Genomic DNA, 25,261 nt, shown 5'->3' on the forward strand with positions numbered 1-25,261 from the left:
CAGGTGCATACTCAGCCCCCTATTATACTCATTGCATACCCATGACTGCGTCGCCAAGTACCAGACTAATGCCATTTACAAGTTCGCTGATGACACCACCATAGTCGGTCGAATCTCAGATGGTGACAAAACAGTCTCCAGACGGGAGGTGGAAGACCTGGAAAAATGGTGCACTGAGAACAACCTAGCTCTCAATGCCAGCAAAACCAAGGAATTCATTATTGAATCTCAGTGGGATGTTACTCATGCCCCCCTAGACATTAACAGCACAGAGGTGGAATGAGTGGAGAGTGTCAAGCTCCTGGGAGAGGTCATCCACAACAAGCTTTCTTGGACTCTTCGTTTGGATGCACTGGATACGAAGGCCCAACAAAGTCTCTTCTTCCACAGGCAGCTGAGGAAATTTGGCAAGACGGCAAATACCCTTGCCAACTTTTATAGGTGTGCCATCAAGAGCATTCTGTCTGGATGTATCACTATCTGGTATGGCAACTGTACCATTCAAGATCGGGGATGGTTACAGAGAGTGGTGAACTCGGCCCGGACAATCACAAAGGCCAACCTCCCATCCTCATTCCTGATGAAGGGCTTATGCCTGAAACGTCGAATTTCCTATTCCTTGGATGCTGCCTGACCTGCTGTGCTTTAACCAGCAACACATTTTCAACTGTGATCTCCAGTATCTGCAGATCTCATTTTTTAACCCTCCCATCCATAGAATCCATCTACCAGGCCCGCTGTCAATGAAAGGCTGCCAGCATTCTCAAAGATCCATCCCAGCCTGGCAATGTTATTCTATAACCTCTACAACGGGGAGAAGGTACAGAAGCCTGAACACATGCACCAGCCGGTTTCGAAACAGTTTCTACCCTACTGTTGTTAGAATACTGAATGGACCCACAAACTCTTAACATTCACCTGTACCTGTGTTTTTGTTTTTGCTGCTGTTGACCTATTATTTACTTAGGTATGCTACTTAACTCTGATCTGCCTGTATTGCTCACAAGACAAAGCTTTTCACTGTGCCTTGGTACACGTGACAATAAATTCAATTCAATTCAATTCGATAGGTCTTTCTACCTTTCTACCTTCTCGTTGTCTTCCTGCAGGAGCACAACACCCACATCACTTACGTCGATAGCCACCTTAAAAGGCTTCGCATAATCACGTGTGGCTAATAGCGGAGCAGTGGTTAACACAGACTTCAGGCTGTCGAATGCCATCTGACAGTCCACTGTTCACTGAAACCTTTTGCCTTTTTTTAAGCAATTCTGTGAGTGGAGTAGCCACACTGCTAAAATTCAGCACGTTCTTTTAAAAAAATCCATTCAATCCCAGGAACCATAGTACTGCTCTTTTTGTCAATGTTATGGGGAATTTCCCAATTACTTTCATTTTCGCATTCCATGGGGACATTTCTCCATGTCCAATAACACAGCCCATGAAGGTGACTTGGGCTTTGGCAAATTCACTTTTAGCTAGGTTTACCACTAAGCCTGCCTTCCAAAGTTGACTGAGCAAGTCGGATAAATGTTGTAAACGTTTCTTCCATGAGTGACTAAAAATCACCAGGGTAATCCGGCAATTACCTCATTGGTTAGTCTCTAAAATGCGGCCGGAGCGTTTTTCATACCAAATGGCATGACTTTAAACTGACACAGTCCATTTGGCGTTATAAAAACTGAAACTGCCTTTGCTCTTTCTGATAAAGGTACGTGCCTGTAGCCTCTGAGCAAGTCCAACTTAGAAATGTAAGTTGCTTGCCCAACCTATTCAACAGAGTCTTCCAACTGCGGAATCAGATATGCATCAGTCTTTGTAACAGCACTGACTTTGCGATAGTCCACACATAACCATTGGATAGCATCTGGCTTTGGCAGAATTACTATAGGTGAACTCCAGTCACTATAACTATGTCATCTTGGAGCATGCGTTCAATCTCCTTCTGAACCTGTGCCAACATTAGAGGGTTATACCTACGAGGATGTTGCTTAAGTGGAACAACATCTCCTATATCTATATCATGCACAATTAGGTTAGTACTTCCCAGTTTGTTTCCGCATATCTCCCAATGTGATAGTAATAACTCTTTCAGGTCATTTCAATTTTTCTCAGAAAGGTAACTCAATAATTTATTTCAATTTTTGACAATTTCCTCATTGTCCAATTTAACTTGAGATGGTCCAATTCAGAATCCTCTGAATTTGGTTCTTCCCTTTTTGTTGTAATCAATAACATCTTCACTTGCTTTCTTTCCCCGTCAAAATATCTTCTGAACATATTTACATGACACACTGTGAAATTTCTTCTGTCTGGAGTCCCTATCAAATAATTTGCCTCATTCAATTTCCTTTCGATTTGATAAGGTCCACTAAACCTTGCTTTTAAAGATTCACCTACTACTGCAAGTAACACTAATACATCCCTGATAGCAAAATTGCAAATTCTTGATTTCTCGTCTGCTTCCTGTTTCATTGTACGCTGTGATATTTTTAAATGTTGTCCAGGCAACTCAACTCTACTCAATCTTTCTCTAAAATTTGACATATAGTCCAAATGCATGGTCTCTGAATTCTGACTTACTAACTTCTCCGGAATCAATTTTGATGGTCCTCTCACTTCATGCCCAGAAACTAATTCAAAGGGACTGAATTTGGTCAATTCATTTGGTGCATCTCTGATCGCAGAAAACACAAACAGAATTCTCTTCTCCCAATCCGCTGGATAGTCCTGACTATAAGCCTTCAACATGGTCTTTTTTAGTCTGATGCCACCTTTCTGGAGCACCCTGCAATTCTGGATGACATGCAGTAGATTTGAATTGTTTTATTCCTAAGTTGTTCATGACTTCCTTGAATAGTTTGGATGTGAAGTTTGATCCTTGATCTGACTGTAACTCTGTTGGTAGTCCATATCTAGTAAAACATTTGAGTAATTCCTCTACAATCCTTTTAGCTGTGATACGGTATAATGGAGCAGCCTCTGGAAATCACATCGATATATCTGTTATTGATAACAAATACATGATTCCCACTTTTTGTTTGAAGTAGATGACCGACGCAATCAATTAAGACTCTTGTCTTACCTATTCCAGCATATTCTTCAAATGCTGGAATAGGTATGAAAGGTGTGGGTTTTATTACTGCTTGTGGTTTACCAATTCCCTGACATGTATGACACATCTGGCAAAATTCAACCGCAACCTTGTGCAGTCCAGGCCAGTAAAAATGTCTTTGTATTTTAGCCTGTTTCCCACTCCTAAATGACCTCCAAGTGGTAGCTCATGCGCTACTCACAACACCTCCCTTCTATACCCCACAGGCAAGACAATTTGATAAGTTTCTGCCCATTTCTCATCTGCTTGAATACGTGATAGTCTCCATTTCCTCATTAAGACATCATTTTTCAGGTAATAACACTCAGGAATACATTCAGATTCCTTCCCTGTATATGTGTATGCGTTTTGACACAACTGCTTTGAATTTTCATCTTTCTGCTATACCTCAATGAGATTTGCAGAGCTAAAGCTATTTGCATGATTACTTCTTGCTTTTGTTTTGCTCAACTATCTGATTGAACACAGACTCTGCTAATGCTACTTCAGCTTCCTTATCTATACCCTTTGATCTGTCCTGCTTCAACTGGTGACTCTGTGACCTCATTACTATACAATCAAGGAAGATTCCAGAGTAAAAATCCTGCATTGCTTCAGTTGACTGAGTCTCCACTGGCTTTTCAACCACACTGGTGAATCAGCTATATCATTCGAAAGGACAAATTGTATTCCTGGAGCTGAGGGTTTGTCCAGTTCTCCTACCATAAATTCTCTACTCTTTTCTGGACACTCTAGCCTCACTTTACATAACTGAGCACTTTTTGTCTCACCATGAATTCCCGTTACCAGTACTTTTTCTGGTAATAGTCTTTCAGGAGTACATATCTCCTCATCTGTCAGCATCATAGACTGAGAGGATCCTGTGTCCCTTAATGTTGTAACCACTTTACCTGCTACTCCTGGCCTATGTGAATAAACTTTATCTTTGCAGGTATTTTTTTAAGCAGATCTGGTACTTCCTCCTTACCAACCTCCAATCACCCTGTACATGCTGATGCAGCTTTCTAACTTACACTGTGCTTTCTGTAACCATTGCAACAAAACTCCCAGACTTGTCCTATTTTCCTAGATCTGGCTTTTTCCTATGGAACAACTCATATTCATCAGCCACTTCAGTTGCTAACCTTGCTGTTTTAACTCTGCTCTTCCACATGAGTTTGCACTACGTCAGGCAGTGAATTTTTGAACTTCTCCAAAATAATTGTCTCTCTAAGAGCATCGTAAGTTTGCTTTATTTTTAAAGCTCTTATCCACCTATCAAAATCACTTTGCTCGATCCTTTCAAAAATAATATAGGTCTGGCCAGGGTCACTCCTTAGATTCCTGAAATGCTTTCTATAGGCTTTTAGTACAAGCTCATGTGCACTCAAGATAACTTTTTTCACCTCTTCATACTCCCAGATACCTCCATTGATAGTGATGCGAAATCTTTACTAGCTCTACCTACAAGTTTGGTTTGATTCAACAAGACCCACATGTTCACTGGCCACTGCATTTAATTAATCACATTTTCAAATGAGATAAAAAAAAGGCTTCCACATCTTTCTTATCAAATTTAGGCAAGGTGTGAATATATTTAGAAAGTTTCTCACCAAGCTTTTGACTACCATGGGTTTACTCATCCTCTCCCTCTTCCTCACTAGACTTACTTTCAGCCTTCATCTTCAGCCTTTTAAGTTGACTTTCCTTTCTAAGTGTTATTTTCTGAAGTTCAAACTCTTTCTCTCTTTTTCCCTCTCTTCTGCTTATAATCGGAACTCAAGCTGTTTCATTTCTGCTGCCCTTTCCTTATCTCTTGCGTCTAACTCAAGCTGCTTCATTTGCAATTGAATTTTTGCCAATTCTACAGATCCTGATAGTGTTTCCAGCAAATTTAAATGCTGAGCTATTGCTGTAATCATCTCATCTTTCCTCATGTTAGGAGGTTGTTTCGACTCCAGCTTGTCTACTAATTCCCACAGCCTTAACCATCTTAGAACATACCTCTTCGGCACTCTATGTTTGTGCGGAACCATTGCAGCACTAAGGTGAAGTCCCAGAACACAAGGCTCTGAACCCATGTACTTTGGCTTTGTGATGGGCGCATGAGGCAAGTGGCTGGGCCTGAATAACAGCCTCATGAAATTCGTCAGCATAGAAAGATTCAAAACCTTTGCCCAAAAGACACCCAGACTCACATTATCACTGATACTTGAAGTATTATAACTCTTCAGTGATAAGTGAGCAAACTACAACTCTGGCCGGACTCTAGTACTGGTCAACCCCCACCAATAAAAATTAAATAAAAATGAAAATAAAAAACAGGTGCGCCAGTCCACCAAAACCACAATCAGCCTGATACCAGACAGATGGAAGACCACCAATACCCAAGCCTCATATAACACCAGTACCATCCCGGCCCTTGGCCTGTGGTGATGCGAAAGAGTCCAAAACGTCAACGGGTAACATAAAGACTCCAAAAGGCACTCTTGTGAGTGTTTCAAAATAGCAATAGTGGTACCTGCTGTCCTATCTCAGGATGACAGCAGACCCATTCCCTGAACACTCACTCCTCCTTTGTTAGTGCTGCCGGACCAGTTGAATCAGACTGGATAGTTTGTGTGTGATGCTTCAGGATGAAGCAAGGTCTGCAATGCTCAAACTACTTGATGATCCCTGTTAAGGATATTTCCAGTGTCCCTAGTGGATATTTGCTACAATTCTCTACGTATCACATTGGAGGATCAATCAAGTAGATAAACAAAAACAGGGGGCAGGGAATAGGGGATAGCATGGGGAGATTCTTAGCAGCAGTTAGCATTGAGCTATGATCTTATTAAATCATCCACATTCTCCAGGAGCAAAAGCTGAGACGGAAACTCTAAGAATTTCATAAAAACTATAATATATATGTATTCTAAGGCAGCCATGATGCAATAGGTTTTTAATAGGTACACCTGGAAGCAGTGAGCCAATTAGTAAACCTGATTAAAGCTCATTAAATCTTCTGCACAACAGCAGCCAACTCTTTCAATATGAATAACTGGAGGTAATTTTGACATCAAATAATTCATTGACTTCTGACAAGGAAAGTCAAGGGCTGTTGAATCGATGGCTGAGCCAAAATAATGTATTTTAGTCAATCCTCAAAGTCATTTTTACCCCCAGTGTGTCAAAAGGATTTCTAATTATCATTGTCCTTTCTTCTGGATTCAACAATATAATTTTAAAGCATTTTAAATAGAAAGAAAGTGTAATTTTTGGTCGAACATTAGATTTGTTACCTTTCAATCGTCCTGTGGCTGTTTTCCAAAACATGGAGCCCTCATGCTGTAACTCCCTCCCTTTGTTGACCAGGTCCTGTTTCCGGAATATACGGCCATTCTTTAACTTGGCATATGTTTTGTTTTCAAACTTATTTAAGATGTCCAATAGCTTTTGCTCTTTCTCATATTTGTTGACTTTGGTATCAACCGCTGCTATTATGTCCTTTATCAAACTCAGAGATTTTGCCACATCCTCATTCTCGTCTGATCCTTCTAGGAATAAGAAAACAAAATTTCAGCATAAAATTACTTTATTAGATAGCTTTAGCAACATGCAATTGAATTGAGTGTTCATCCCAGTTCCACATCAAATTTGCTGGTTGCTGGCTATCACTCACCTCCATCCTGCAACCTCTCCTATCTCCACCCCTCTTCCACAAACCCTCTAACACTTTGCAAATACCTGAACTGGCAGTCAAGGTGTCAAGAGTAGTGGGTCCCAGTCATGATCGCAGAGATAATAATAAATAACTAAGGCTAATAGCAATGTTGTGTTGTCCTGTCACCTAATTCATTAGGTACATGTGATACTAGGCCTAATTTGACTTTCTTTTGATAGGCTTTCATGGGATGCAGGCATTGCTGGCCAGGTCAGCATGTGTTGACTACCCAAATGCCCTTACAAAAGGTGATGCTGCAGTCATGTTGGATTTTAATCTAACATCGTTGATAAAATGGGGATACAGTTCAATGTCAGGATGTGTGTTGCTTGCAAGGGAACTTATAAGTGGTGACGTTCCCATGCATCTGATGCCATTGTCCTTCTAGGTGGTAAGATTGCAGATGCCGTTGAAGGATGTTTGGTGAGTTGCTGCAGCAGCATCTTGTCGAGAATACACAATGCTGCAGTTCACTGTAATTGAGCCAACACCAGAGAGTGGTTACCCTGTGACTATAGCTATCTGTTGAAAGTCATGCTGTCACACAAAATATTATCAGTTCTCACACATATCATTCACTGGCTGGATTGTTCTGAATCAGTGTCATATACAACACTGAAGGAAGCCAATCAGCCCATTTAGTCTACAACACCAGTCACATTCAGCACATACTTCATTTTGTCATGGTATGCTGAATCCTGTACAACCTGGTCATTTGGCCCCGTGGGTATGATAAGCAACTCAGGATGTAGATTGGCAATGCACAGTATCAGGATATTAGTGCATTCCCTCAACTAGGCCTGTTAGCTTTTCTAAAAGTCACTTTAATTAAGTAGTGAGTGGTGGGAAAGTTGCTGGAGAAGGTACTGAGGGATAGGATCTATTTATATTTAGAAAAAAAATGGGCTTACCAGTGATAGGCAACATGGTTTTTTGCGGGGGAGATCGTGCCTTACCAACTTAACAGAGGTCTTTGAGGAAGTGACCAAGTTGATAGATGAAGGAAGGGCTGTTGATGTCATATACATGGACTTTAGTAAGGAATTTGATAAGGTTCCCCATGGTAGACTAATAGAGAAAGTGAAGTCACATGGTGTGCAGGGTATTCTAGCGAGGTGGATAAAGAACTGGTTGAGCAACAAGAAACAGAGCAGTAGTAGTTGAAGGGAGTTTCTCGAAATGGAGAAAGGTGACCAGGGGTGCTTGAGATGTGAACTTCCCTTTCTCCATTTCGGCACAGGCTTGGAGGGCTGAAGGGCCTGTTCCTGGGCTGTAAATTTTCTTTGTGACCAATGGTGTTCCATAGGGATCAGCGCTGGGCCACTATTGGTTGTGATATACATAAATGATCTGGAAAAGGACACTGTTGGTATGATCAGCAAGTTTTCAGATGTCACGAAGATTGGTGGAGTAGCAGAAAGCATAAGGGACCGTCAAAGAATACAGGAGAATATATTCAGACTGGAGAGGTGGGCGGAGAAGTGGCAGATGGAGTTCAATCCAGACAAATGTGAGGTGATGCATTTAGGCAAGTCTAATTCTAGAGCAAATTATACAATGAATGGAAGAGCCTTGGGAAAGGTTGATAAGCAGAGAGATCTGGGAGTGCAGGTACATTGTACCCTGAAGATTGCTGCACAGGTGGATAGCGTGCTCAAGGTAGCATATAGTATGCTTGCCTTCATTGGATGGGGTATTGAGTATAACAGTTGGCAGGTCATGTTAAAATTGTACAAGATGTTGGTTTGGCCACATTTAGAACACTGTGTACAGTTCTGGTCACCACACTACCAAAAGGTTGTGGACACTTTGGAGAGGGTGCAGAGAAGGTTTACGAGGATGATGCCTGAGATGAAAGATGCTAGCTATGAAAAGAGGTTGAGTAGGTTAGGTTTGTTTTCATTAGAAAAAAGGAGATTGGGTGTCCTGATTGAGGTTTACAAAATCATGAAGGGTATAGACAGGGTAGATAGAGATAAGCTTTTTCCCAGGGTGAAGGATTCAATAACGAGAGGTCACGCTTTCAAAGTGAGAGGTGAAAAGTTTAAGAGGGATACATGCGGCAACTACTTTACACAGAGGGTGGTGGGTGCCTGGAATGCATTGCCAGCAGAGAAGTGGTAGAGGCAGGCATGGTAGATTCATTTAAGATGCATCTGGACAGATGCATGAGGAGGTGGAGAGCAGAGGGATACAGAAGCCTAGGAATTGGGCCACAGGTTTTGACAGTAGATTTGGATTGGCTCAGGCTTGGAGGGCCAAAGGGTTCCTGGGCTGTAAATTTTCCTTGTTCTTTGTATGTGCTTCACAAATAGTCTCAAATCATCAATAATGAGGACAGGAGGTTTGTGCTCCATGAAACCAGTATCACTTTACCAGGATGTGCCACTGAAAATCAAATCGTTTGTTAATAGACTGTGAATGCACCAAATACCTCACTGATGTAACCCCATAAGCTTTTTTCTGTAGGCTGTTCCATCTGACTTATCTACAGCAGAATTTGTGTGTGAGACCACACACCCTGAGGTGTTGGGACACTACAATTTACTTTACCTACCCAGGCTGCAGGTCACTCATGCCCTGTGACTCACCACATACAGATCCCACCTGTAGACATTCTCCAAAGTAACTATCTAAGTAGGTAGCTGCATGTGTGGGGTGAGAGATAATGGTTCTTGATCATCACTATTCACCTCATCATATATTTCATGTTCCTGCGCCACTGCCAAATAAAATGGCAGTTCTTGAGTATTTGACCTATCACAATTACCCCCCCCCCCTTACATCCATCTATCACCTTCCCACTTACCTTACCCCAACCCCACTCCTACTCCCTATTTATCTCTCACCCCCCTTTCCCCTCCACATTCCTGATGAAGGGCTTATGCCCGAAATGTCAACTCTCCTGCTCCTCGGATGCTGCCTCACATGCTGTGCTTTTCCAGCACCACCCCTTTCGGCTCTGACTCTCCAACATCTGCAGTCCTCACTTTCTCCTCAAAGGAGAAAGGCAGAGGAATTGGGTAGAACACTAATTGCAGTTTGTAAACTCAGAAGAAATTGTGGGATGAGCAGGAAATGAGAGATGAGGAGGAGGATGAGTCAGAAACAGACTATCATTTTCAATGTTTTCAGCCTCACTGCTGGCATTGGCCTCAGACAACAATGTATAGACTAAAATGCCTAAAGTTTCTGGTTCAGAAGCTGCTGCTAATCATTATGCACCACCATATCCCATAAGAGCGAGCAAGATATATCATTGACTTCGGTGTGATCTATTTGGATTTGACTTCTCATCTGAGTCCTAAATGCCTATCCCTTATCCGTAACCTGTGATCCCTGAGTTTTGACACCCCGGTCATTGGGAATATCCTTCCTGTGCCTACCTTGTTTAGATTGGATTAGATTCTCTACAGTGTGGAAACAAGCCCTCTGGCCCAACCAGTCCACACCGACCATCTGAAGAGTAGCCCACCCAGAACCATTTCCCTCTGGCTAATGCACCTAACACTATGGGTAAATTAGCATGGCCAATCCACCTGACTTGCACATCTTTGGATTGTGGGAGGAAACTGGAGCACCCAGAGGAAACCCACACAGACACACAGAGAATGTGCAAACTCCACACAGATGGTCACCCAAGGCTGGAATCGAATCTGGGACCCTGGTGCTGTGAGGCAGCAGTGCTAACCACTGAGCCACCATGCCGCCCCATTTAGTTATGTGAGAATTTTACAGATTTGTATAATAAGTCCCTCATTCTTCTAAACTCAGTAAATATAGTCCTAACTGATCTAGTGTCTCTCCGTATGTTGGCTTCCGTATGTTTGGTAAATCTTTGTTGCACTGCCTCCGTAGCCAAAACATCCTTCCTCAGAATAAGGAGACTAAACTGCACAATACGTCAGATGAAGTCTCACCAAGATCATGTAAGATTGCAGAAAGACATCCCTGAACCTGTATTCAAATCCTCTCACAATGAAGTCTAAATAAACATTTATTTTCTTCTTCATTTGTTTCACCTGCAGTGTACTTGCAATGATTGTTATATAAGGTTCCCCAGGTCTCATTGCACCTATTGCTTTCCCATCTATCACCATTCAGATAATAATTTGCCTTCCTGTTTTTACTGCCAAAGTGGATAACCTCACATTTATCCACATTACACTTCATTGCTGATTCTATAAGCTTGTCCAATTCATATTAAAGCATCTCTGCATACTCCTCAGAGTTCACCTTCCCATCCAGCTTTGTGTCATCTGCAAATTTGAAGATATTACATTTAGCTTCTTCATCTAAATCATTAATATATTTGTGAATAGCTGGAGTCCAAGCACTGCTCCCTGCGGTACACCACTAGTCACTGACTGCCACTTAGAAAGAGAGCGATTTATTCCCTCTTTTGTTTTTTGTTGTCAGTTAGTACATTGATTAGAAAACTATCTCCAATCCCATGCAATTACACAGGATTTGCAGCAGTGTTACATATTAGAGTCTCATCTGAAACAATCAATGTTTATAAGAAGTCATGTTGATAGTGATTATTAGTAAGTGAGTGAAGGAAGTGTTGGAAATTGAGCAGTGGGCAGGGTTAGTTTTACATTTGTTAGGATATGGCATCTGAAGAGAGAGTCATGGACGCTGACCACTCAGGTGAGGCCAGTCAACATTTTCTCACACTGTATACAGGTAGTGTTGCATTAATGAAAACACTATTACCTACACCTACCACCTTTACAGTATCTATGTGGAGTTCCTCCTGTTTCTCAAAGAGAGTGATTTATGATTTATACCCTGTTAAGCCATTGAGACCATCCCTGTCAACTTAAAACATCTGCACAGCAGAATGCATCCCCTCTTTAGGAGGTGGAGTTTAGCTTTAAGTGATGTTAAACTCTCGTAAGCTTGGCCCTGTGCCAAAACATCCACCCATTAAACAGTGTGCTTCACACTGAACTGCATTAGAACATAGAACATTACAGTGCTCTACAGGCCCTTCCGCCCTCAATCTAGTCTTTTAAACTAGCAGGCAACATGAAACTTGTGTAAAAACCAAAAGAACTGCAGATGCTATAGGTCAGAAACAAAAACAGAAATTGCTGGAAAAGTTCAGCAAGTCTGGCAGCACCTGTAAACAGAAATCAGAGTTAAAGTTTCGGCAGCGGTGACCCTTCCTCAGAACTGGACCCTTCCTCACAAAACTTGTGTGGTGCATGTATCAAAATGGGTTGCACTTTGGCTCTGTAGTTAAGATCTCACACCAGTTTTACAATGTATGGAATCACTTCATAAAAACAGTTCCATTTACTGACTGGCACTAAACAATGAGACATTCTCAATTTAAGTTGCAAGAAAGATTTCAGTGCATTAAGTTGAAGTCCAACAACTGTCAACATGGAAAAAGTGAGGTCTGCAGATGCTGGAGATCAGAGCTGAAAATGTGTTGCTGATTAAAGCGCAGCAGGTCAGGCAGCATCCAAGGAACAGGAAATTCGACGTTTCGGGCACAAGCCCTTCATCAGGAGCTGTGCAACAATCCCAGCACTAATATTTGTTTATTTACCCAATGGCCTTAAGGCCAATCTGGGAAACTTGTAATTAAGGCTACAATGACAAAATCTATAGGTTGAATTTGACCAAAAATTGGCTGTCGATTTTGGCACGTTTCTTTCTGCAAGTTACCCATACTATCCTCCCACACTCACCTCATTACCTATACACTATGCCCCTATGGGGTCCTGCTTGACAGATTCATCCTCACACCACAGGTAAAAGTATTGGCCACTGCTGGGAATTACAGGAATTCCTGGCAACAGTACTAATTGTAAAGCTCAGCTGTGCACCTAGTTGAGCACTAGCAGCCACTGCTGCCCTGCACATGTTATTGCCAAACATCCCAGACAAGAGGAAACTTGGCATTCGGCTTTTTCAGTGGGGACTTGGAGGTGGGCAAACAGTGCATGTGTTTGCTCCCCAAGGAGCATACCCTGAGATATTAATAACTGGTGTCCAAAATGGAGGGCTACAGAAGCAAGCAATGAGCTGGAGTCACCAGGCAACCACCATGACTTTCATGCCAGGAACTGTCACTGTCTAGCTCCTAGCCAGTGGATGGGATATTGGGCAGGTTTTGAAGATGTTATTCATTTGATACTAGAAATCAGCTTCTTATATGACTTTTATACTTAGGTAATCTAATGTGAATGAAGAAGATTAGGAATTTGTTATTTGACATTCTGCAAATATTTTGGCAACATTTACTTTTGTTCATTAATAATTAATAAATATTTAATTTGACTCCAAAAGTGCATTATCATCTTTAAGATGAGTGGGAAAAAAACTGCAATTGTACAGCACCTTCCATAAGCAAAGGGCATCTCAGAACACTTGATTACTAGTTGAGTACTTGTGATATGTAGTTACTGTTGTAATGTAAGAAATGGTAATTTTATACACTGGATTGAATTGACCAGCCCGGAATCTGACCTTTTGTGTACTGCAGTATTCGCTCAAGCAGGACTGGATACTTGGTGATCCGCTGGGTAACAAGAAGTATACACTCTGGTACACCAAGGCGTCGGACCAGCAGATTGTTGCTTTGTTGCTATAGAGGATAAAGAATGGAAATGAGTCTTTTGTTCTTTCATACTTGTTTTATTTGGCAAAGAAAAGTGATTAATCAGATCTTACCCTGATAAAGTTTTGGAATTTCTTATTTTGTTGCTGAAGTTCTTTAAAGAAACTAACTGCCTCTTTGTGGTGGCTACAGAAATCACCATAGGTTTGCTTCAATTTATTGCCGTTTTCATCTGCAAACTAAGCACAAAAGATGTTCATTATCAATTAAAGAGTCAATCACCATGGATTCCATTTATATATATTTCCAAATAAAACACTTGGATGCAATTTCTTTGTGTGATTCTTTAAGGAAGTTAGAGATTAAAGAAAAGAAAATTGACTTCTCACTGTACAGGGTTAGATTTATAGGCCATTGTGGTTGTAAAAGGCTGGTTATGGGGTGAGAAGCCCACCCATGATTCCCACAGCCACCCTACAGTAATTGTAATCTGGGATGAGTGTGAACAGCTTTCTCAGAAAGCGGCCCTGCAGTATAGACCTTCCGGCAGTGGTGGTCATTAAGCTAAGAAACTATGAAGCTGTGGGCTTTTGGGTCTTATTAGGGGAGATTGACTTCAAAAGACTAAGAAAAGAGTTAGAGTGAGGGTATGGGAATGATCTTTATATGGGTATGCTTGGTACCTATGATGGGACCAGGGAACCTTAAGAACAATTCAACATTTCTTGCTGTAAATCAGTCGCTGCAGCTTGACTGGCATACTTTCCTCATGACATGAACCTCCTGCTACTGTGGGTAAAATATAGGCAGTGCAATGAGGTCTTTTAATTGTCAATAATGAACAGGATCAATGGGAGTGATGCCCCCACCATAACCTGTAAAATTTCAGACAGGTAGGGAACAAATAGGAGGCAGCAGTAAGGATATCTACCAGATTTTATGTGAGTCCATGCCTACACATTCTTTTTGGAGGGGTGTTTAAAATCTAACCTATAATGTACGATCATATCTATCAGAATTGTCCAAAGTATTCACATACAATGAATTACCTTGCACTTTGTCACCATTACAGAGGTTAAAGGGAACATCTTAAATGCAAGAGATTTTGGATGTGTGTAATTGGCGATTAGCTTTAGGTCTCCAAGGTCATGGAGTCACAGGATCATTATAGCACAGAATGAAACAATTCAGATCATCAAATCCATGCCAGCTTTCTGTACAGCAATCCAGACACCCCTGATTCTTGCACTCTGTCCTGTAGCCATGCCAGTTTATCTCCATTGGGTGCATTTGACGTCACACATCCCAGACAACATCCTGTTATGCATACTTTAAATTTACAGTTTATTATTCTTTTTGCTTCAGTGACAGTGATTAAAGTCAAATTCTAATTTTTTTTAAATCCTTGGATCCAAATTACTTTTGTATTTTTTAAAAATCATTCATTTTTGGGACGTGAGCATCGCTGGCTGGCCAGCATTTATTGCCCGTCCCTAGCTGCCCTTGAGAAAGTGGTGGTGAGTTGACTACTTGAACCGTTGCAGTCCACCTATTTTGATTAGACCCTTCGGGAGAGAATTCCAGGACTTTGACCCAGCAACAGTCAAGGCAAGGTGAAATATTTGCAAGTCAAGATGGTGAGTTGCTAGGAGGGGAAACTGAAGATGGTGGTGTTCCCATATGTGCTGCTGTCCTTGTCCTTTTAGATGGAAATGGTCATGGGTTTGGAAGATGCTGTCTAAGTATCTTTTGTAATTTCTGCAGTGCATCTCATAGATATTTTACACTGCTGCTACTGAGCATTCGCTGTGGAGGGAGTGGATGCTTGTGGATATAGTGCCAATCAAGCAGCTGCTTTGTGTTAGATGGTGTCAAGTTTCTTGAGTGTTGTTGGAGCTGCACTCATTTGGCAGGTTTGGGGTGTTCCATCACACACCTGACTTGCATCTTGTGGATGGTGGACAAGCTTTGGGAAGTCTGGAGGTAAGTATGGTGGCACAGGAATAGGTCCATCTAACATAAGTTGTAGAACAAGAAGTCAAATATGTGGTTTTGGCTCTGATCCAGTTTTGAATAGGAGGGTACAATGAAATTGGACCTAACCTGCAAGTTAAATAGGACCCTATTGCCTTTGGCTGTGTCTTTACCACCTGTTCAGCTGAGTAGCTTAGCAAATCTGTCAAGGCCCAGCTCTTCAAGGATGAGTAAGCAAGCTGGGTCACTTTAATCGTCCATTTGCCTGGTTTCTGATGGACAGATAGGGTTAAAATTAACCCAGTAATTTAATTGTGCAATAGAAATCAGAAAGTTAAATCCTAATATCATGTCAGAACAATGAGAACCTGAGATTGTCTTAGGAAGTCTCAATATTTTTAATACTATGAAGTATTGGCTGAAATCATATTCAGTCAAAGCTGGCACATTTCCTTTACTGTAGCAACATTTAACTAAAATATAGTCTTTACTCATCCATCTCTTTCAGCATGCCATGAAGTGGAAGTAAGACGTTTAATGCAACTAAGAATGATTAGCCATAGTCTTAACATGCTACTCTTCGGATGCTGCCTGAACTGCTGTGCTCTTCCAGCACCACTAATCCAAAATCTGGTTTCCAGCATCTGCAGTCATTGTTTTTACATAGTCTTAACAGACCACATGGTCGCTCTCTCACTAGACAGAGTCAACTATTAGAGGTTTAACCTGAAGGTCACCACACCTCAGGTGGGCAGATAGCACCGTATTGTTGAAAATGTGTCTGTCCCACAAATAGCAACCATTCAGCTGGAACTTTAGTATTTCTTGAGTACTAATTTACTGTTTCTGAATGCAACAATTGAAGATATTCTTACTTTTCATTTAGTGCTAAAAAAAATGATGTTGCAAGACTTCTAAGGCACAGGTTTGTGCTGGAGAATTGCTCCATAGGTATCAAGGATTGTGCAGTAGCTTGCCAGAGTGGCACTCTTCATACATGAGTCTGAACAATGTCCTGGCAAAGTATTCAACCACAGAAGACATCTTTGACAGCCTGAAGCTATACTCGACTGACGCCTACTAATGCATACTTTCCAACATGTCTGTTTCATAATTACTGGGGTGAGAATTGAGCCTAATATTTCCCACATCTTCTGTAAAGCTATTGAATCATGTTGTAGCATCCCTAGGTGAGGTTTAAGTCAGCGCCAGGATCAATTAACTAGACACCATTTGATAAATACTGGACCTTTTTAATTTCTATGGCTCAGTTCCATAATATTAGGGTAATCATGAGAGCCAAATTTACATTTTATTTTTATTCATAATAATACATTTTACTTTGGAAATTCTTTGGGTCCACTTATCCTAACATTACCTGTTGTAAAAGGATATCGCCAATCCTATTGATAAAAAAGTTCCTTTCACTGTCCTCCTCGAAAGACTCCCGCCTTCTCTCTTTTAAGCAGAAAAAAAACTGCTTGTGAATCTCTAAGAGCTCATCTAAAGATGGAAATAGTTTGTCAATGGTATTGTGATCTAATTGCAGCTCCTCCTTCATGCCTTTCCTAAAAATTTCTGACATTATCTCCAGTGTCCGAATGTGGTGCATCTCTGTCTGCATCAGCTCTGAAAGTGAAGAAGAAACATTTTAATTAAAAAAATGTGCAGATGCTTGAAATCCGAAACAAGAACAGAAATTTCTGGAAAATCTAAGCAGGCCTGGCAGCATCTGTGGTCAGGAAGCAGAATTAATGTTTCATGTCCAGTGACCTGTCTTCAGAACTGTAGGCAGCTTACTGGACCTGAAACATTAATTCTGCTTTCTCTCCACAAATACTGCCAGAGTTGCTGAGTTTCTCTAACATATAATTTAAGAACATTAGAGTTTAAGGTTTGAAACTCCACCCATGATGACTTTATATGCAGCTATCAGTAGAATGCCATGACATATTTTGGGTTGTGAAACCCATAAATAGTGAAAATGACACAGGCTCTGAAGAATTACAGCAGCGCTCTCACAGTTTAGAAGTTTGAGGGAATTTTATGAAGGAGACAGCAATCCTGGCTGCCAGCTAGAGAGATACTGGACCACTACTATGTGCTGATCAAGTAGTTAAGATTTGGGCTCCCACAGGACTGCAGAGGCAGGAAGTCCCATCTGCTGCCAGCTGCCAGCCAAACAGAGATCAGCAACTATGTTGTTCAACAGTGGCACCTTCTAAAAGAGGTACCTGCAGAGATAATGGATTCACTGGCTATGATTTTCCAAAATTCTTTATATTCTGCAAGGCTTCAAGGAATCTGAAGGCAGCAGATATACTAGCACTTTTCACGAAAGGAGAGATACAGAAAACAAGGAACAACAGACATCAGCCACTGGGAAAATGTTAGAATCTATGGGTAGCACGCTGACTCAGTGGTTAGCACTGTTGCTTTACAGTGCCAGGGACCTGGGTTTGATTCCAACGTCAGGCAACTGTCTGTGTGGAGTTTGCACATTCTCCCTGTGTCTGCGTGGGTTTCCTCCCACAGTCCAAAGATGTGCAGGTTAGGTGAAATGGCCATGCTAAAATTGCTCATAGTGTTCAGGGATGTGTAGGTTAGCTGCATTAGTCAGGGGTAATGTAGAGTGATAGGGTAGGGGAATGGGTCTGGGTGTGGACTTGTTGGGCCAAATGGTCTGTTTCTGCACTGTAGGGATTCTATGATAACAATGCATTTTCAAGATGATCAAACTATGCATGATTTTCTGAAGGGGAATAATGAGAAATTCATTACAGCTTTGTGAAGGTATAACTAGCACTTTAAACAAAAGAAAACCAGCAGATGTAGTATACATGGATTTCCAAAAGGCATTCAAAAACATGCCACAGGGAAAAGTGTAATAAGATAGATAAGGGTTCATAACTTTGATGAAGTATAACAGTATGGGCAATGCTGTCTGTATGGCATGCTTGTGTGTTGTGGAATTTCAATGTATTAAAACACAAGGTCCTGTTCTTTGAAGACAGATGACTAAACATAATAACAGAAGTAGCTGATTCAGACCATTGAGTCTGCTCCACCATTCAGTGGGATCTTGGCTGATCTGATCATCCTTAGCTCCATTTTACTGCCTTATCTTCATAACCCTCAATTCCCTCACTGATTAAAAATTTGCCTTGAATAGAGACTAATTGACCCAACCTCTATAGCTCCCTGTGGTAACTAATTCCATAGATTCACTATCCTCAGAGAAAAAGTCTTCAGTCATAAAAAAACAGCTTTGCGTACTGTGCCTCTTTCAATACAATAAAATAGGTGACAGCCAGTCTCTGGTTCATTTCTCAGAGCAACGCTTTGACAGAATTTAAATAAAGCTTTTCATTAAATGCTGCATTCTTCACAGCAGAGTCTCTATCAATCAGAATTCACTTATCAACCAACCAATCAGCGCTCTATTTTCACACAGTATTAATGTTAATTTCCCTTTACTTCAGTATTTCCTAGTCCCAGTGAATGCAAAACAAAAAAAAATGATTTTACAAATGTGTATCTTTTCTGCATTTCTGTACTGCAAATGATAATAGTAGCATGAATGGTGGATTGGCTTTGAATAGAATGCAGAGAGTGAGATAAACAGGAACATTTTTCAATTTTGCACGCTACAATTAGGGGAATGCTTCAAGGATCAGTGCTGGCCCTTTAGATATTTACAATCTATTTGATGAATTAGGTGATGAAACAGAGTGCAATGTATCTAATTCTGCTAACAATACAAAGTTAAATGGGAATTCAAGCCATGAGAAAAACACAAAGACACAGACTGGTTAAGCAGGCAATGATACAGCAGATGGAGTATACATTAGATTAGATTCCCTATAGTATGGAAACAGGCCCTTCGGTCCAACAAATACACACCGACCCTCTGAAGAGAGTCTACCCAGACGCAGCTCACTAACACATATTTACCCCTGACTAATGCACCTAACAGGACGGGCAATTTAGCATGGCCAATTCACCTGACCTGCACACCTTTGGAATTTGGGAGGAAACCGGAACTCCTGGAGGAAACCCACGCAGAAGTGGGGAGAATGTGAAAACTCCACACAGACAGTTGCCCAAGGCGGGAATCAAACCTGGGTCCCTGGCGCTGTGAGGCAGCAGTGCTAACCACTGAGCCACTATGCTGCTCCATATCGATAATGCAGAAACATAAGAGATTATTTATTTCGATAGAAGGAACAAAAAAGCAGACTTTTTTTTTAAAATGGTGTTAACATATAAATGTTGATGTTCAAAGAAATTTGAGTTACATATACAAGAAATATCATGTCATTTCATGAAACAATTAGAAAGGCAAATTACATCTTTATTGTTTAGTGATTGGAGTCCAGAAAAAATTGTAACTTTTGCTGCAATAGTACAGAACTTTAGTCAGACCAACTGGAGTACTGGACCCAGTAATTTAAAGGAGTATACACATTAGAGGTTGTACAGCAAATGTTCAATTCATATTTTCCTGGGTTGTTTTGTGTAAACAGGCTGAGTAAATTGTACTTATGCCTGCTGGAGGTTAGTAGAATGAGCAGTGATCTCATTGAAAGGTACAGGGTGCAGTTTGGACTTGTCAGAATAGACACCAGGAGGTGATGCACAGCGGTACTCTCAGGATAAGGGGCTGATCACTTAGGAGAAATCTCATAATTTAAAAAGTTCTATCCAATAATGACACAGATGCCTCATCAAGACAGAGACTTTCATAACTGCTAGTGGATCAATTGTTACAGTGAGCAGGAGTAGAATTGAGACAGAAGATCAGCCATGATAATATTGAATGTGGACCAGGGATGAGAGGCCAAATAGTCTACTCCTGCTCGTGTCTTTCTGTTATGTTCTAACAAAAGATAAGTTTAAACAATAGAAGTGTAAATTAATAAACAGTAAATTAAAACAGTGATCATGAAATATTTTTATCAAAGACTGATAAATATTTTGAATAACCTACTGGGCCACTTTGTATAGCAAACTATTGCAGGATGTTATGGCAAAAATACGAAAGAACAAAAGCACCCTTAATGCCAAGATGGCGGCAGAGTAGGATTCTCAAGTTGGAGCTCCTCTGCTCACCAATTCCTTTAACTTTTTCTTTCTCTTTTTCTCCTCCTCGTAGCTTTGGTTTCTTCCCATCCCCAAATTTTGACTGCCCTGCCCTTCCTAGACAGTGGAATCGAGAGAACAGGTCGTGACTGGAGCTTGGGAGGGAGCAAAGCGCTTTGTCCGAGTGCAGCAGTGATGGCGGAGAGAGCACAGGCCAGGTTCCGCGGGCGTGAGCAAACAGGTTTGTAGGCTGAAACCCACAGTGGCAGTGGAGTGAGGATGGGCCGAGACCCACGGTGAGCTAGCAGGTTGAGACCCACAGTGGTGGCAAAGTGAGTGGACTGATTCGTCGGCCAGGTTCCATAGTGGTGGCAAAGAGAGAGGGTTGATTCCCGGAGTGGCGGCGAAACAGGTGCGGGCTGGAGCCAGACAGGCAACCAAGTGAGTCTTGAACCGAGGCCAACACACAGAGGAAACGTGGCCTCCTGTTCTGGGGCCAGCCTACACAGAATCATGTTGGAGAGGGACTGGAACTTAAGTCCTTATGGTCACTTTCTATTATCATTCTGGATTTTTAAAACTCTGTTCCCATGCTAACCTTTTTTTTAATTCTGTAACCACACTTAAAGTATCTGTACCTAGGTATTTTGTACCTACGCTGGCACTGATAGGCAACATTACAAACATTTCACTGCACTCATTCAAGTTCACATGACAACAAAGGCAATTCTATTCTAGGTAAAAACAATGACTGCAGATGCTGGAAACTAGATTCTGGATTAGTGGTGCTGGAAGAGCACAGCAGTTCAGGCAGCATCCGAGGAGCAGTAAATTCAACGTTTTGGGCAAAAGCCCTTCATCAGGATATTGTAGAACAATAGAGTGATCAATCTCATTTGATCAACTAGTCTCTCCCAAACATTTCTTATGTCCACTTCTGCTGAACTTATGATTGTTTATAATGATCAATGAGGAAAAAATATTTTGGACTATTCTTTAATATTTTATAATAATTTGAAAGAACTCAATAGCTCCCAGCTAAATATTTGTATTTACATTTTAAAAATACAAAATTAAACCTTTCAGAAATGTCAATTACTATTCAAGCAGCCACTAATGCAATGTTATTAAAATTGTACACTCACCGTAAATAACATCTTGTCGCTTTATCAGATCTTTCTGTTGTTTACTACTAAATGCATGATCAACAGCAAGACTCCAGGACTCAGCTTTAAACTCCTGTGCATCAAACTCAAGGTCTCCACGCACTGAAGGGACTACATTATCTGGTAAAATTAAAATTAAGGTCAGTGACTTCCAATTAATATTTTACTTGAATCCTAACTGCTTGAACACACTATATGTTAACTCCCTACTTACCAATACTCAAGTGTCCCAACTGTCTCTTTCATATTCTTTTAAATAAGTCAAAAATGCAAATAAAAAAAATCAACCCCTTTGAATGGGATCCTGATGTATTCTTGCAATGAAACCAGAACATATTAAATTAAAATACTATTTCTAATGCTGATGCAGTTCAGCTCCTCTGGAGTTATTTATCTGTAATGAATGAGAATTCTCATCATGGACCACCTGAATGTATAAGGCTGTCTGCTCTACTGCTCACAGAGTACAGGACCAGCTTGGTCAGATGTCATAGGCCACTTGGAGAAGTCTTAAACAAGATGGAAATTCTTGCATGTTAGCAGCTAATTACAAGTGATGAATACTATGTATTATATGCTGGCTATTATTACAAAGACTGAGAAAGACCTGGATTGATTGATTTAATGTCAGGTGCACTGGGGTACAGTGAAAAGTTTTGTTTACATCAGTACAGGTTACATTGCATAGAGTGTGCACTATGGTGAGATTGACATTAGTTAAGATAAGCATTATTTGAGGCCAGAGAGTCCATTCATCAGTCTGGGGTGGCACGTTGGCTCAGTGGTTGGCACTGCTACCTCACAGCACCAGAGACCTGGGTTTGATTCCAGCCTCGGGCAACTGTGTGGAGTTTGCACATTCTCCACGTGTCTGCGTGGAGTTCCTCCAGCAATCCAAAAGATGTCATGTTAGGTGAACTGCCCATGCTAAATTGCCCATAATGTTCAAGGATGTGCAGGTTAGGTGCATTAATCAGGGGTAAATGTAGAGTAATAGGGTGGGGGAATGGGTCACTCTTTGGAATGTCAGTAGGGACTTGTTGGGCCAAATGGCCTGTTTCCACACTGTAGGGATTCTATGATCTAATAACGGCCAGGAATAAGCTGTGTGTTCAGGCTTCTGTATCCTTTGCCTGACGGAAGAAATTGTAGGAGATTAGATTAGATTCCATACAGTGTGGAAACAGGCCCTTCGGGCCAACAAGTCCACACCGACCCTCCGAAGAGCAATCCATTCCCCTACATTTACCCCTGACTAATGCAACTAACACTACGGGCAATTTAGCAATCCACCTAACCTGCACACCTCTGTGACTGTGAGAGGAAACCAGAGCACCCAGAGGAAACCCACACAGATATGGGGAGAATGTGCAAATTCCATACAGACAGTTGCCCGAGGCGGGAATTGAACCCGGGTCCCTGGTGCTGTGAGGCAGCAGTGCTAACCACTGTGCCACCGTGCCACTCTATGATAGGTCTTATTCCTTTGAGATCCTAGATTGTTCCCACACCAAGTCAATATGACATCATAATCCTCAGTATTAGCCTCTGACTCAACTTTGTGTGCTCAAAATATTTAATCAGTCAATACACTCCATCTGGTTAACCTTAATTTTAATAGATGTACTTGGAAAGGGATTGGACAGATAGGAGAGGAATATAGAAAATAGGAGCAGAGCTAGTCTATTCAATCCTGCAAGCCTGCTCCATCATTCAATATGATCACGGTTGATCACCCTGCTTTTACCCCCCCCCATCCTTTGATCCCTTTAGCCCTAAAAATTATATCAACCTCCTTCCTGAAAACATTCACTATTTTGGTATCAACCTCTTTCCATGGCAGAGAATTACACCAGCTCATTGTGCACTGCATGAAAAAGATGCTCTTGATCTCAGTCCTAGTTTATCCCATATCCTTAAACTGTGGCCTCTGGTTCTGAACTCCCCAGTCATCAGGAACACCCTTCCTACATTTACCCTGTCTGGTCCTATTAGAAATGTTTAGCCTTTTATAATATACAACTTATCCCCTCATCATTTTTCTTAATACCAGTGTCTCCAGAAGCTAGAGAAAAAGCTGGAGGACCTTGGGAAAAATGTAGCTTTGTCGACAAGGAAACAGGTGATAGAGACAATTGAACCATAATAGAAAAGGTGACGAGCTCCTCAAACGTGCAGTTGTGGTGAGAATGGATAGGGCATAACAAAAGGTTTAAGGAGACAGTTTGTTGTAAAACAAGGGAATCACCTTTCATTCTAGGACGACTCTGAAATAAGTATTCCTGGCAGATTGTTAAAAGTCCCAAAATTGTTTGACATGGTCCAGAAAGGTTTTATAATGGATAACTAAACCAGTTGTGTAATGTCAAAGCTACACCACTTGTCTTGTGGGATCAAAGATGGGCTTGTGCCAAGAAGAATAATAGAATAGGACAAGGTAGGTTAAGAGTGAAAAAAAAATGTAACTAGAGGCAAAGGTAGAGGAGGTGAGGGGCTGATTGGACATATGGACATAGCTTAAGGATTATGGTGAAATGAAGCCAAAGGCTACAGTCATGAGTTGTTTGGAGGGGATTGGGGTGATTACCAAATGGACTGTTTCCATGTCATACTGTGTTATGAGATGATGCTTTAAGGTTTCTGAAGTCTGTGATTAACCAGTTGATCAGTGTAACTATTGAATAGTTTGTTTAATGTAAACATGTAACATTTGCATAAAACAACTGAACACCAAGTTTCAAAGTTTATTCACCAAATAGGCCACAGACAGTAACTGCAGCAACATCAAAACTCAAGCAGACTTTTTAATAAGCAGACTTGTTAAAGTATTATTCATGAATGACATGAAAGAAACTGACTGCTATATACAAAAAATGCACCAACTGTATTAAAGTCAGGTCACACCACCAGTGAGTCACTATTTTCTTAAAATGTATGCAACTGTGAAAGAAGCTTACCCTCTAATGCAAGCGATTCTGTTGAAGGAGAGGAGTCCATTGTTTGAAACAGTTCCTCAGACTGTGATTTGTTCCTGGAAACATAGCTATCCACCTCTATGTCCATCGACTCCATGATTCTTCTAAAAGACAAAAAAAAAAGTTTCACATGATAATTAAGTCAATTGAGGAGGCAGTAAGCAGGAATGAAAAAAGGGGAAGCAATGGATGTAATATATATGGATTTTCAGAAAGTGTTTGATAAGGTACCACACATCAAGCTACTTATTAAGAGGATTGGCTACTAATTGAAAACAGAGTTGGAATAAGTGGGCATTTTCAGGATCTCAACATTTAACTATTGGAATGCCACAGGGATCAGTACTGACACTACAATTATTTACATATAACAATGATTTGGATGAGGAATGTAAATGGACTATAGCCAAGTTTGTGGATGACACAAAAATAGATGTGAGGACAAGTGAAGAATTTCACTCAAAAATGCTGTAGAGGAAGATACAGAGTTTAAGTGAATGGATATAAACTAGCCATAAGGAATATAATTTGGGAAAATACTGTGGCAGGAAAAATAGAAGACTTGAATATTATTTTAATGGAGAAAGACTTCAGAAAGCTACAGGACAGAGAGCTTTGGGAGTGCTCATCCATGAATTACAAAAAGTTAGCATCCACATTTAGTGAGTAATAGGGAAGGCAAATGGA

The 25,261-nt window shown here is 41.0% G+C and overlaps 1 protein-coding gene across 7 annotated transcripts in view; it reads right to left on the reverse strand.

The window, feature by feature from the left end:
• The window catches only part of arhgef28a (Rho guanine nucleotide exchange factor (GEF) 28a), a 447,370-nt gene that overhangs the window by 127,096 nt on the left and 295,013 nt on the right, over positions 1 to 25,261 (reverse strand). For 6 of the 7 annotated variants that reach the window (XM_060836132.1, XM_060836104.1, XM_060836122.1 and 3 more), the window contains 6 exons: positions 24,557 to 24,678; positions 21,579 to 21,719; positions 16,730 to 16,980; positions 13,491 to 13,616; positions 13,287 to 13,404; positions 6,379 to 6,633 (listed from right to left, as the gene is read on the reverse strand). In XM_060836132.1, coding sequence (XP_060692115.1) covers positions 6,379 to 6,633; positions 13,287 to 13,404; positions 13,491 to 13,616; positions 16,730 to 16,980; positions 21,579 to 21,719; positions 24,557 to 24,678 — 1,013 coding nt within the window. The remainder of the gene's footprint in view (positions 1 to 6,378; positions 6,634 to 13,286; positions 13,405 to 13,490; positions 13,617 to 16,729; positions 16,981 to 21,578; positions 21,720 to 24,556; positions 24,679 to 25,261) is intronic. The other variant, XM_060836096.1, reaches the window with a different exon arrangement.

This window comes from Hemiscyllium ocellatum, chromosome 2 (genome assembly GCF_020745735.1).
Source record: "Hemiscyllium ocellatum isolate sHemOce1 chromosome 2, sHemOce1.pat.X.cur, whole genome shotgun sequence".
In the NCBI taxonomy this organism is placed as follows: domain Eukaryota; kingdom Metazoa; phylum Chordata; class Chondrichthyes; order Orectolobiformes; family Hemiscylliidae; genus Hemiscyllium; species Hemiscyllium ocellatum.